Source organism: Hemicordylus capensis, chromosome 6, assembly GCF_027244095.1.
Source record: "Hemicordylus capensis ecotype Gifberg chromosome 6, rHemCap1.1.pri, whole genome shotgun sequence".
Taxonomy (NCBI): Eukaryota; Metazoa; Chordata; class Lepidosauria; order Squamata; family Cordylidae; genus Hemicordylus; species Hemicordylus capensis.
The window spans coordinates 114,909,410-114,923,942 of NC_069662.1; the positions used below are offsets into that span (position 1 = coordinate 114,909,410).

Below are 14,533 nucleotides of genomic sequence, written 5' to 3' on the forward strand. Positions count from 1 at the left end.
ACAAATGCATCAGCTGTTCCCGCAAAAGGCACCGAACAAGATGCCTGCAAGCGAAGTTTCTAAGGATGAGTCACTTCCTCTTTGCACACACACCATCCCAAACATTGCCCGAGGTGGAGAAAAGCCTCTTTCTAGATATTCAATAGCAAGGAAGTTTGTGTGTACTTGTGTTGCTAGTGGCTTTAGCTGTTGACGAAGGCAAAGGATTTCTCAAGAGCTCAGTGGAACTCCAAGAGTGTTTCCCTGGCACATGGAGCTCAGACAAAAGATTTTAGACAATGCCATTGCAGCACTGTCGCTCATTGTTAGTAGGTGCTGGGACTGTCACAGCTATTGGCACATACAAAGGACATGAATGATGAACACGGGAGCTACCTTCACAGGCAAGCTTAAGAATTGGACTCAGGCATTTTTTTAATTAATCTCAGCACGTACCTAAAGTTAAAGTAAGAAAGACATATGACTCAAAGAGTTGCACACAGCTGCTGTACTGAGACATGCTTTACAGCCCAGTCCTAGTTGTGGCTACTCAAAAATAAGATCCATTTATTTCAATGACTGTTACTTCTAAGTAAGTATGCTCAGGAGCAGCCCTTTGCATGTTTACTCAGAAGTAAGGCCTCTTGTGTTCAATGGCACTTCCCCCCTGGTGTGTTCAGGTTTGTAGCCTTATGTAGGCATTATGAGGAGCACAACCATAGACAATATCCCTATTTCAGCAAGATCAAGTGGGTTAATCTTTGCATTTGACCATTAGAGCCCTTACTAGCAGCAAAGGTTTATATAATCAATAGTTCTTGGTATAGTATGAAACCAGTTAATATTGTCCCAGAAATGAGATACAAACAAACACACACACACACACCCCGCTCTGACAGGGTAAGAAAAAGCACTGTTTTGTTTTTTTTTTTAAGGTAAAATAATAATATTTAAAGCTGGAAGAGTCCATAAACTTTCTTACCTTAAAATTGTGTGCTTTTTCATAGTTGAAATGGTTGTCATTTTGTGTTAGCGCTGCTCTCCGGACCAAAGAGGTGATCTGTGAATAGGCAAAGAGTTTCAGAGGTTGCCACAAGAGTGCCCCTTTGACTCCCATCTTAACCCCCAATGCCACGGCCAGCAGCTCTTGACGCTTCCTTCCTCGCTTAGATTTGTGAACCATGGCACAGGCTTTCTCATTCTCAAGCCACAGCTCCTCAGCAAACATAGTGCTTGGGTCCCAGATCTTTTCTCTGTCTTCTTCTGAGCCCGGGAGGCTTACTGCTGTCAGGTTTGTCCAACTGCTTCTAACGTTAGACAGCAGATTTGAAGCAGCTGCAGCCCATTCTGCTGAGACCTCTGGCATGTGACTTGAATGGGCCGTCTTGTCTGATAGAAGGAGCTTCTGCATCTGAATAAGGAACGGCCTGCTTTGTGGTACTTCTTTAAGGCAGACGTGTGTCTGAAACAATAGCCTGAATTCATGTACTGAACAGCTCCCCCTTCTCTGCCCTCCCCCCAGCAGTGGTATCCTGCCAGACACGGAAGAAATACAGGCAGCAGGACAGCTTTACAGCTTCACGCCACAACACATTTCAAAAGGATAGATCACTTCTACTTGGGAACATCCCACCCCCCACCCATAAATGACTCTGATGCTGCATCCAATTGCACTCAGAGCTGGAGACTTGTAAGCTATTCCAGTACCAACACCAACAGATTAAGCTTTTAAACCCCAATGATTGTTTAATCTTGCAGAGCTAAAAAATCTCTTCTTTTTTTCATATCCTGTGCAAGTGAAAATGTGGTAGCACTTGGGAGGATTAGTAGCAGTCCTTTGCAATGCATTAAATTAAGCATGTTTTTGGCAGGGCTTCACTTTAAAATGAAGTAATTTGATAATTTCAATTGACGTTACAGCCCCAGTTATCATTTACATAGGAACAGGGCCAACTCCAGGTTTCCGGGTGTCCTTGTCAAACTGCCCTGCATGTGACCCCCCCTCCTACATAGGTGGGCCCTGAGACTGTGGCTTATCCATTAGGGATGTGCACAAACTAGTTTGTGCACTCCCAGGAGGTGGGAGGTTTTTCCTTTAAGGGGCAGGAGGGTGCCCTTACCTGCCCCACCACTTTCCCCCAGCCGGTGCTCTCCCCAGAAATGTTGTTATGGGGCTGCAGTATACCTTCTTGCACCTGGTGAGCGTCATCATGCAAATGGCCGACGCACGTGCGCATGCCATGTATCAGCTATTTGCATGGTGATGTTTATCTGGGCTGCAAGAAGGTACGCTGCAGGCCTGCACCAAGGCTTTTGGGGAGAGCACTGGCGGGGAAAAGCGGTGGGGCAGGTAAGGGCACCCTTCCTGCCCCTTAAAGAAACCCCCCTGCCTCTGAACTGGCTCAAATGCCAGACTTTCAGACCAGTTCGGTGCTCCATAAAATGAGCACCGAACTGGTTCGTGCACATCCCTATTATCCACCAACACCGTATAAAAGCTATGGATGCAGATGTGGCCTCAGGATTCAGCATGGGCCCTTTCGAGGGGCCACAACCCTTGGCAGCTGGCCAATGATGCCAAACTCTGGAACCAGCCCTCCATAGGGAAACACATAGTGGTCTTGTTTTCACAACCAATGCTGGGTACAAGGAGTATCCAGCCAGGCTCCAAGCCACACTAACACATCCGAGAAATGGTTGTGTGTCAGTAAAAATTGAAGTGGGAAGAGAGGGAAGTGATTGTGTGCTGTCCATGGTCTTGGAGGAAAGGCCTCCATCCTTGACACAGTGCTGGGCACACGAGGTGGGTTGGCTGCCGCGCCCCACCCAGATCGCAGCTCGGCCATGATCCTTTCCCCTCATCCTATCTCAATTTTTGCACACACCCAACCCGACCATTTCTTGGGAGCACACACAGGAGCCTGACTGCATGCTTCTCCTACCTGTTGTTGGTCAAGAGAACCAGATTAGTAAGTATTTCATTTAAGATATCAGAGATTCACTAAGAGAGAAGCATTCATGTAGACCAATACAGATTATGAGGCACAATGGTGACTAACGCAGCAGCAATATTATTTCCCTATTTGTCTCCAGTCTCCAGTTTAAATCTTATGGCAACCATGTAGAGGACATTGAAAAAATAGTTCTTTATGATATGACTCCATTCAGAAGGATAATATCATAGGGTTGATGCATATGGAGAACTGCTTGCATACATCAACATTCTGAGCCACCCACTGTCAAGACTGGTAATCTGGAGGCGAGCCAGTAGTGGGAAGCAGGAAGGCAGTCAAGTGGGAAGGCGGAAGTGGGCAACCTAAGAGCTCTGTCTGCTAAGAAGCCTGTTGCTCAGACTTGGAAGGCAGGCGGCAGTCAGCATCTTTAGAAAATCCTTGTATCACCTGAATCCTTGTGAAGAGGTAGCTGTAATACCATCTCTGGCCATCTGCTGTGGCGGCATTATAGGGAACAGGTGAGCAGCTCCCTCCCTTAGCAAGCCACCTAAGTAGCACAGACTATAAATTACTTGAAGCCCTGTGCCAGAATATCTGGTTTGATATTTTTAGTGTCTTACCCAGTGTGAAATCACTGAAGTGCCTTGTGGGAACCTCTCTGTAAGGTTGCCTTTTACATGATAAAATACTACTAATGCACTGTGGTATATTTAAGCTGCTAGTCACATCAGGAGTTTCAAAATGGATATATTTTGCTACATAAGGCAATCCTAAATAGTTTGCAGATATAGAAAAATTACCATTTATTGCAGCGATAAAGCTCTGCTGATTACACACACATCCTTACCTGTGAAAAAACCTTCTTGTACATAACAATTATTACAAACAAAAAAAGCCTGATAGATTTTCCCAGGGAGGGCATTCTAAACTGTGATGCCACCGCAGAAAAGGCCCTGTCCTTGTCACTGGCAAATGAACTTTTGGCATTGGTGGAACAGAGAGGCTGATCTAAATGCCCTGGTAGGTTCATATGAGTACAGGTAATCCTATATTAATGTATCTTTTAGACTATGAGCACCACAGGACAAGGACGTGTCTTTTAATTCTGTATAAAGCACCTTGTGTATGTATGTCACTATATATAAAAAAAGTTAATAATACTGTAGATTCTTTCTTGCGAATCTTCCCACTGATCCCTCAAAAATCTTAGAGGAAAATTAAAGCAAAACAAAAGAAACAAGAAATGCTTCAAGTCTATTGTCTTGGGACAGATGAATGATTTTACCCTGATTTGAATCTTGCCAAGACAGATGGCCAAACTCAGTAAGATCAGGCAGTTCAATTTCCTATAGCAGCTTATGTAGTTGTAGCATTTCACAAGCTCAGTATGATACAAGATCAGGTTTTCCAACATGAGACATGTATATTATTGACTTTATTTATTCCTCCAGGCAAATCATAATGCCTCTCTCTTGCTTTTCCTTCCTCTTCTTTTAATAATTTCTACAAGTTTCATTGCTGGTATAGTCACTGGACCCTGCTGCTAAATAAACCCCCTTTTTCCAGCTGGTAAGACAGCTGACTGCTACTATTAAGCAGAAAGCCTTAAACTTGGTGCACATATACGGATCTCCCCAGGGGCTGATATGTGGTGCTATTCTGTGCATCATCAGCATGCCATTAGGATATCATCTTCTCTGGCAGCTCAGCAATCAGAACAGCAAGCCCCAAACAATCTTCTCTTCCTGCTCTTATGGATCAGCCTTTAATCAGACAGTAAGTGTTTTTGAACAGGCTGTACTATTTGATGGCTCAGCGCGTACACACACACACACACACACACGCACGCACGCACGCACGCACACACACACACACACACACACCCTGTCTTTCAGCATCATGTTGGCACAGAGGGATAGACAGATTCTGTTTTTGTTGACTTCCATAAAGAAAACCAAATCTGTGTTATGTACCCCAGAGGTCCTGAGTTGAATGGATTATCTTGCCCTACACATTTATCCTATTATATTTCATATGGATTTTCTGGATTTTTTTAAGTGCATCAGTCAGGCCAAAAAATACCCAATATAAAGTAAAAAGTGCAGATAGTTCACTAGACACCTGTTTCTTTATGGATTCCAGCCACATACATTTTGCTTTGTAACTGGCATTATTTAGCATTTGTCAGCAGCACTGAACCAAAGCACTGAGAGGTCAATTTCCTAGTAATACTCTGACATTTCTATTAATGTCACTTGAATGATTAAAAATCCTATTATATAAGGCACATCTTATGTAACAGAGCAGATATTATGTTCAAAAGGTTAGGATTATGATGATATGCTGCACATCTTTTTAGAATATTTACTTTGAATCCATTACAGCGTTATCTTACTATGCAGAAAAGAGAGAAAACAGCAGTCTCTTTAGTAGTATGGTTAAAACTGTTTCCCTAGAGAAGGAAAGGAAGACCTCAACTGTATGACTCTGATCTACAGAGGGCAGACTGGCATTTGCTATACAGTCTGAAATGGCACGGATTCTGCTGGATGACTTCCTCAGCCATATTGCATCATCATCAGGTGTTTCTTTTATACGGATTCTTATAAAGAAAGGATGTGCATAGAGGAATACAATAAACTCATTCCCTTAGTGTGCTTAATTATATGAAGGAACAGTAGAATCTTTGCCATGTAAATACTGTACTAATTGATACATACTGGGTCACAGGAATATGACATCTTTCCAGGTCACAAAGTAAAACTTAAGGCAATTAACCTTGTCCTTTATCATTATAAGAACATTTAAACATTTTACGTTCCACTTTTACATAAGCTCACAAAAGTTTACATATTTTCAATATGATTTGAATGAAGTTTGTCCACAACCCAGCAAAGGTGCCACAATGCTAAAGAGGTGGACCCACTTCCATATGCTGTATGTAGCAATGATTATTTCCAAACGGGGATATGTATCTATATCTGCATTAATATCCAGCCACTTCATTGGGGTGCAGATGAACTGGCAGGAGCTGTAAGAGTTAGAATTGGGAGCTGCCATTAGAGCCTCTCCCTGCACCATAATATGAGAATGTCTCTGCCTACTTGGATATGAGGATGTATTTGCCTACTCAGGCTTGCAGAATAGGCAATAAGGCTTCCTGCTGAGGCCACAGTGTTGTGTGGGCAGTGACATTCTCAAATAACAAAATGGAGCTAAAGAGTTCCAAATAATCCTAGTCTTATTGTCCTGGCCAGTTCCTTGAGTTGACTTCTGCCCTGAGAGCTCAGCTCAGCTCTGGCATGAACACTGTGATGCAGATCTATCTCCAGATATATATCTACATCCATGTTGCCTGTGCATATGGAAGCTGATTTTACTCTAGAACCATTTCCACTGACTTCAGGGTAATTTACTTTGAAGTCAGTGGCTGACATCCTGACTAATAAAGCACCAGTGCAATGGGAAGAATACCAGTGTAGCACCAATGTTTCTGAAGAGTTCCAGATGAATACTGTACTAGTGCTAGTATGCATGGGGGCAATTAGAGCAACATCCCCTTCCCCTGGAAGCCTTCTGTGTCACCCAAAAATATTTCCCTGAGTGCTGCACTACCCTCAGGCACATATTTTTGGGTGGCATAAAGTGCTTCCTGGGAAAGGGGAAGTTGTCAAAATTTGACCACACATCTTGAGCCAGCAGTGACACTGAGTTAGAAGTACCAGTGCTTCTCCCATTGTTCCATTCCTCTGTTAGTCAGGATGTCAATCATTGTGCTTAGAATTTCAGCTCACATCAAAGTATCTCAGTTCAGCCAGGTTGTGGATCCAGCTGTAGGTGTGCAAAAGCAATGTACATTGCCTCCTAAGCTTAACATGCCTTTTGCATGACAGTTCAGACTCCTAGCAGCTGAAACTGCTTTTTAAAGCTTGTAACAAATGTCCCAACTCCTAAAAACTGGAAGTCAAAGATAGAATGCTTCTATATTTAGAAAGTATCCACAAGCCTCTTGATTATTTCTTCCATCCATCAGACACACTTTACCATAAATTTCTAATTTGTCATAAAGTAATTGTCATTAAAGACAGGGTCGGATTAAGCTAGTGCGGGGCCTGTAGCATATGTTATAAAGGGGCCCTAAATTTTAAAAATGCACATAAATATTAAAACATAAATTATTTATTTGCAAAGTAAAATAATTCAATTTTTTCATTTGCTATAATAGTCTTTTTTCTTTTTTAAAGCCCACTCCTTGGCTTTTTCATGAGAACCAACCCGACCTAAAACAATTGACTTGAAGTAATGCCTATTTATTTCACTCCAACCTTTCCCAATTTGATGTTTTAGAGACAATAACCTTACCGACTCCAGCCTGGAATCCCCTCCAGACTACTGGTGTCAAGATGGTCATTTCCCCCTCACAAGATAGTATGAGAGTTAGAACCTCTCCCTTCGCCTTGTGGTTTTCTGCAAATCTCCATGAATCTCCTTGTTACGCCACAACCATGTTTGTCCTTATATAGAGAATTCTTGTTGTCCTTTTATAGAGAATTTGGACCAGGGAAGGAACTGCCTGAAAGGATACCTATTGCTAGCATCCCATCCATGACGGTACAAAACTCCCTCCCCACCCCCAGTCTGAGCCAGCCTGCAGAGGCCCCATCATTTATATGCAGCTCGAGCGTGGTGAGCAGCGCTGCTAGAGTTCCTGCGAGCTGCTGCTATTGTCCATACAGTAGCAGATTCAGAACACTGATCTGAATGTTACCAAAGCATGAGTGACTGAGGTCAGGTCTGACAACTCCAAGTAGATTTGCAGCTGGCATACCAGCTGTAGCTGGTAAAAAGCAGCTCTGCAAACCGCCACCACCTGTGCTTCCAAGGACAGCATTGAGTCCAGAAAGACCCGCCAAGCTGCAGACTTTGTCTTTCAGAGGGAGTGTGACCCCATCCAAGACCAGATTTACCTCACAACTTGGATGATCAGTTTTACCAACACAGAGCACCTCCGTCTTATCTGGATTAAATTTCACCTTGTTTGCCCCCATCCAGTCCAGAACAACCTCCAAGCCCCGGTTCAGAGTAGGGATGTGTGAACAGGTTCGAAGTAGAATGTGTTTGACGTCAAACTGGTTCAGTTCAACTGTTCAAGGTCAAACCAAACCACCCCATTTGGTCCTACCCTGGACTGAACCCCAGTGGGGGTTAGTGAATTTTTTAAAATTAGAATTTTAAAATTACACTTACTCCCTCCAGGGGAGTTGTGTGAGGTGGCGGGGGAAGGGGGGTACGCAGAAGTCCCCCCTCCCCTTTCTAGCCTTCTGTATGCCATTTGGCCACTCTTTGGCCTTTCCCCCTCGGTGTGGTGGCCATTTTGGAGGCTGCTGCACCTGCGCAATGGGCCTCTGCCCAGGCCATGCAGAGGCCCATTGCACAGGCACAGCAGCCTCCAAAATGGGCACTGCACCAAGGGGGAAAGGCATAATTATGGCATAAGGGAGGCTGGCAGGGGGAGGGGGAACATCTGCAGGACCACCCCCCCGCCTTGAATAACTCCCCTGGAGGGGATAAGTGAATAAAAAAAATTAATAAAAATCACAACCCCCCAGGACCAGACGGGGGGGGGTTGAGGAGGTGCCGAACCAAACTAGCCTGGTCCAGTTTAGGTCCAGTTTGGAGTAGAACGGAACCGGACCAGTCGGTTCAGTGAACAACCCTAGTTCAGAGCATCAACTGCCTCCTTGGTGTCTGTTGACTTAAAAGACAGATAGCGTTGTGTCATCAGCATCACCAAGAGCCCCTGGTGGTGCAGTGGTAAAACTGCCGCCCTGCAACCAGAAGGTTACAAGTTCGATCCTGACCAGGGGCTCAAGGTTGACTCAGCCTTCCATCCTTCCGAGGTCGGTAAAATGAGTACCCAGAATGTTGGGGGCAATATGCTAAATCATTGTAAACCGCTTAGAGAGCTTCGGCTATAGAGCGGTATATAAATGTAAGTGCTATTGCTATTGCTATATGTTAGCACCACACCTCACACACATGGATGATCTCTCCTAGAGGTTTTATGTAGATGTTAAACAGCATAGGACTGTTTAAATAGCATATTTAATTAATATTACAATATTAATATAATATTTATTGTTTACGAAGCTGGTGTTTGGCAGTGATGAGGGCAGAAGAAAATGAAGGCTGTTACTGGAGGTTTCCTGTTTTCCCACCCCAGTTCATAATTAGCAAGCATGTAGGAACAATGGGGATGTATACACTGGCAGCTGGTACAGGTGGGACTGGGTCAGGGTGGGAAATGAGCCACAGCTGTGGATCTTCTTGCCCCACCTGGGTGCTTTGCTCTCTCTCGCCTCACCCACCACAGCGTTAACCTCAGGTGTGCAGGCTGGTCATTTGCCAAGTTGGGGGTTGCACAGTACTCTACTGTGCAGAGTACTGTGAGCTCAACACAGTTGCCAAACATTCTCAAAGAGCCAACTCTGCATCCTTGCCAAAATACTCTGGGCCTGCTTTGAAAAATCCACAATTTTGATCCCACCCACACACTGGTGTTACTCATATGTGAACCTCTTCACATTTCATGCAGAAGCAGCTATCCCATGGCTGTATGTACATGTGACACCCATACTAATTTCAGTAATCTAATTTCCTAGATTACTTTCCCACAGACGAAATTACGTGTTTCTGAATGTGGCACTGAATGTTAATGTTTCTGTGCATGTTTTTACCAAATTTACATGGTAATTTGGGTCTAAACAGAAGCCACTGCAACCCTCCCCATTAAACGTTGATACTATTCCACTGGTTAGAACTTATGTTTGAGTAAATAAGACTAAACTTCCAAATTGCAATTGTTTTAGCAACTGTTACTAGTGTCTAGAGAGCTTAAGGAACAGATCTCATGAACTTGCATTCCAATCCTATTCATATTTACTTGAAAATCCAGCCCCTTGTGTTCAATGGTACTTACTAGCAAGTAAGTATGCATAGGATCACCACCAGATCCTTAGGCAAATAACTAACTAACTAAACTAACTAACTAAATAAATAAATAAAGATATAAGTAATTTAAACTCTCTTAATAATGCCTCTGAAACCAGATGACTGTACGAGCAAAATTACTAACAATATGAGCAGCAGCAGCAACATTTTGCTCTAACAGTGGGTAACAGACACTCTGTGGGTGTAATTCTGTCTTTGTCATACTAAGCCTTAACATAATATCTGCTGACTGTCTTTTTGATTCATGTTTCTTTGTTCCAAACTCAATACTGCCTTTTCATCAATTCCTGAAAACTATGTCTGGAACAGCTTGGAACCGGTTTACCTGAAAGAATGCCTTGTCCCATATGTCCCTACCCGGATTTTGAGATCCTCTTCAGAGGGCTCCTAGGGAGACAACCTTCTTGGTGGTGGCACCCCATTTCTGGAACAGCCTCTCCAGTGGGCCTCGCCTCATGTTGTAACTTTCTTGTTTTACCTACCAGTTGAAGACCTTTCTGTTCACTCAGATGTTTTAAAATTGGGTTTTTTTTTTTAAAAAAAATTGTATTATATTTTGTGTTTTCTATAATTGTAGCTATTTTCATAGAAGAAAATGTGGATGAATGTTCACAGATTTCAAACTGAACATTTATTTACAGAGCATCTCATTCCATATGTGATGTCTGAGGACAGCCAGACATTCAGATTAGCAGCAGTTTAGAGAAAGCATTATTTCAACAATATTATATTCTTCAGAAGGCATGTGGAGGGAGTGGGGGTTATACAATAAATCTAATTCACAAGGAATTCTACATACTAAATAAAGAGAATTTAAATACATATTTGTATTATAGGATGATCTTTCTTGTCAAAAGAGCCCAAGAAAAAGGCTTGTATGAAAAGTCTTTGGGCACAGAACCAGATCACAAACAAAAGTGTAGGGAAGCTAATGTCATTTCACAAAAGAAAGGGAAAAAAAGGGGGGGGGGAGTGCCATGATATGTACTAATTCAAAATACTAAGGCTGCAATGCAAAATACTGTATAAAGAAGTTGATCTACATCAAAGCTAGCAGGATTTACTTCTGAGTAATTATAACTATGTTATGCATTGACTGTAACTGGCCTGTGTTAGTTGTTATCCACAACACAGCTTAGCTGCCATGTGTAGCAGGCCACCAATGGCTTAATCAATTTATTTTGCAGCTTGCCTTGGGTGGAAAGCCGGCAGACTTCTTCCAGGAATGCCACACGGCATACAACTGACTTGGTGGACCTCAAATATAGTAGGCATGCCATAGTTTTACACTTAAGCCCTATAGAGTGATTTCAACAGAACACACTTCTCTGCTACAGGTGCTTAGGATAGCAGGGTGAGGGCCAAACTAGGGATGTGCACGAAACAGGTTCGGAGGCCCTTATGGGCCTTCGAACCAGTTGGTTCGATGGCGGGTTGTGTGCTGCGCAGGCGTGTCGGAGACTTCCGGTCATATCACGGGAGCAACAGGGAGGTATGCTGCCTCCCCGATGGGCTTGGAAGTAAACAGATGCCGGTGCAGGGGAAGCAGTGGGAGGGGTAAGTGCCCCCTCTCCCACTCTTAAAGCAGCACCCCCGCTGCCTTCAAGCCTCCCCACCATGGTTCTGTGGACATCCCTAGGCCAAGCTACATATTACACAGACTTCCACAACTGGAACTCTGTATGGGTTTTTGTCTTCAAAAAGCAGCCATGAAGGAGACCTTGTTTGGATTACGGCTGAGGCATGAGGGAGAAAAAGAGATTAATCCACCTTAACCCTCAAGCTGCCATCCCAACTTGAATTCTCCCCAGGCTGCTGTTTGGCTGTGATAGGGAAAACTTGTTAACCCCTGCCTTCCCCATGCTTCAGCTTTATCTATATTGAAACTTCCTGTAGATGCTTTTTGAAGAAAATAAAAGAAAATGTTGTGGAGTTCCACTCATAGAAGTCCACTGAATAAGTAGGGTGGTCTGCTACAAGTAAGTAGGAGGGAACTGGAGGCTCCTGGTTAGCATATTCTCTCAATGCAAGCTGCACATTTGGCTCATTTTGTGATATCCAAACTCTCCACGTTGAGTAGAGAATGCGGCATTCTCCCTGCTGCTTGACAATTGCCTGAAACCCATAATAACTGACCTTTGAAGTTGGTCTGAGAATGTCAAGCAAATGTCAGGCAGTGGTAGGAATCTGACATTCTCCATCCAACATGATGGGTTCAGATGGCACAAAATGAGCCCAACTTACAGCTCACATTGGGAGCACATGCTTCCCAGGAACTTCCTCCTACTTATATGTGTGCTGACTGGAAACCTCCCTCCTATTTACTTGCAGCAGGTTGTGTGAACTTGCCTGTAGTTTGGCCCTCAGGCTGAATCCTCTGCATGTTTACTTTGGAGCAAGTCCCACTGAATGTCTAAGTAAACATGCATAGGATTGTGAATGTCCTATTAATGTTGATCATGGGGCATTTTACAGATATAAACAATGAGATGATAAAACCACTATGGCTTTACACTAGATTTGCAGATGTCTTGGTTGTCTCAGTGGACTACATTCCATCACCACAACCATGCCATCTATTCGAACAATTCAAAACTTTTTTTTAATAGAACATTTCATGATGATATGAATAAATCTTCAACATATGAGTCTAGCTCCATACTAAACTTAGCTTTTTAATCTTTTGTTTGTTTGTTTGTTCCTTGTAATTTCAGGGATGTTCCTATAGATCAGGGCTGCTCAGCTTTGGCCCTCCTGCAGATGTTGGCCAACATAATCCCTATTAGCCACTGTGTTTGGGGATAATGGGAGTTGTAGTCCAAAAACAGCTGAAGGGCCTAAATTGAGCAGGCCTGCTATAGATGATCTCACATTGCTACAAACACCCTAATCTTGACCAAACCAGGAAGTTATGATGAAAGTGGTCCATCTTGGCTGGATATGGAAATGTTAAGGTTTGGCCACCTTAGCATTACAAACTTCTGGAATAGGTGTTTTGTGTTAGAATAAGCCAAAAATATTAAGGCCTAGTAGATGCTCAATAATAATCTATCTTAATGTTTTCACACAGCATCTTGAACATATAATTGGTGACTGACATACTGGAAAATGTGCAGAAGTGGGTGAGCAAGATTATCAGGGGCCTGAAGCGCCTTCCTTATAAAGCAAGGCTGCAGCATCTGGGGCTCTTTAGTTGAGAAAAGAGGCGATATGGGAAAAGATGAGAGAGGTGTATAAAATTATGCATGGAGTAGGAAGAGTGGACAGGGAGAAAAATTTCTCCCTCTCTTGCAACACTAGAACCACAGGTCATCCCATGAAATTGAAGGTCAGGAAGTTAAAGTCTGACAAAAGGAAATACTTTTTCATACAGCACATAGTTAATCTATGGAATTCTCTGCCACAAGATGTGGCAGCAATCCTGGATGGCTTTAAAAGGGATTTAGACACATTCATGGAGCACAGTCTATCAATGGCTACTAGTCTGGTGTCTATGGAACCTCTCCAACCTCAGAGGCATGATGTCTCTGAATACGAGTTGCAGGGGAGCAGCAGCAAAAAAGGAAGGCATGCCCTCGCCTCTAGCCTGTAGGCTTTGCAGCAGCTCATGATGGGTGACTGTGTGAAACAGGATGATGGACTAGAAAGGCTTTGGGCCTGATCCAGCTGGGCTGTTCTTATGTAACACATGTTATGTGTACAGTAGAATGTAATGTTTGTGCAGTCGTGCAAGAATACTATTGCACAAGCATAAAAATCGCACAAGTGAAATTGTGCAGCAATGAAGCTGCACAATTTTTGTGCTTATGCAACAGTACTCTTGCAGAATAGCACAGATGTTATTTTCCACCACGGGTGTAATGTTGCATTGTGTATTAGCCACTGTTTGTATTGCTCCTCACCTCACATGATCTCCGTTTAGCTAATTTGTTGAAGTTATCACAGCACAAGTGAGCTCTGAAGAGGGATTGAGATATAATTCTGCTTTCCACAATGAGCTGCTAGCAGTCAGCAGATTAGCATAGTAACAGCAGGTCTAGCCTATTTATTCCTCACATCTCATCTTCTTTCCTCCCACTCTCTGTTTGATCCCCTACAAGTCAACCCAGCAGCCCCACTGTGGTCGTCAGTGACCTTTGTCTGACCAAGGTGATGGAGCTATGTGTTTTCTGTGCATATTTATTGCAACCTGATTCTTTCTACATGGTGAGATACTCCTTCACCTGCATGGGCTTTGGTAATAATGGGTGTTCCTGGCTTTCTCACCCTCTGTTTGAAGTTCTTGAATTTTGCTACTCTGTTATCCTTAATCCATGGAATCCTGTCTTTAACCCTTCCTGCTCTCTTTTTTTCTATACCTTTAAAACTATATCTATGTTATTGCCATACAACCCATGCTTAATCTATCTTTATGACACCCTTGTGTTGCTATTATTACTAGTGTGATGGGTATCTGAAGCAGACACCCAAAACCTTCTGGGAATATCCTTGGAAAAGCAGAAGGTACAATCCAGTGGTGGCCTTCAACCTGAGAGATCTGGTTTCAAATATCTGCTTGATCAAGAGTGGTTTCAGATGTTATAAACCGG

At 43.2% G+C, this 14,533-nt stretch overlaps 1 protein-coding gene across 3 annotated transcripts in view; it reads right to left on the minus strand.

The window, feature by feature from the left end:
- CHN2 (chimerin 2) overlaps window positions 1–14,533 on the minus strand; it is a 218,505-nt gene that overhangs the window by 33,465 nt on the left and 170,507 nt on the right. For 2 of the 3 annotated variants that reach the window (XM_053262419.1, XM_053262421.1), the window contains one exon: window positions 962–1,441. In XM_053262419.1, coding sequence (XP_053118394.1) covers window positions 962–1,441 — 480 coding nt within the window. The remainder of the gene's footprint in view (window positions 1–961; window positions 1,442–14,533) is intronic. The other variant, XM_053262420.1, reaches the window with a different exon arrangement.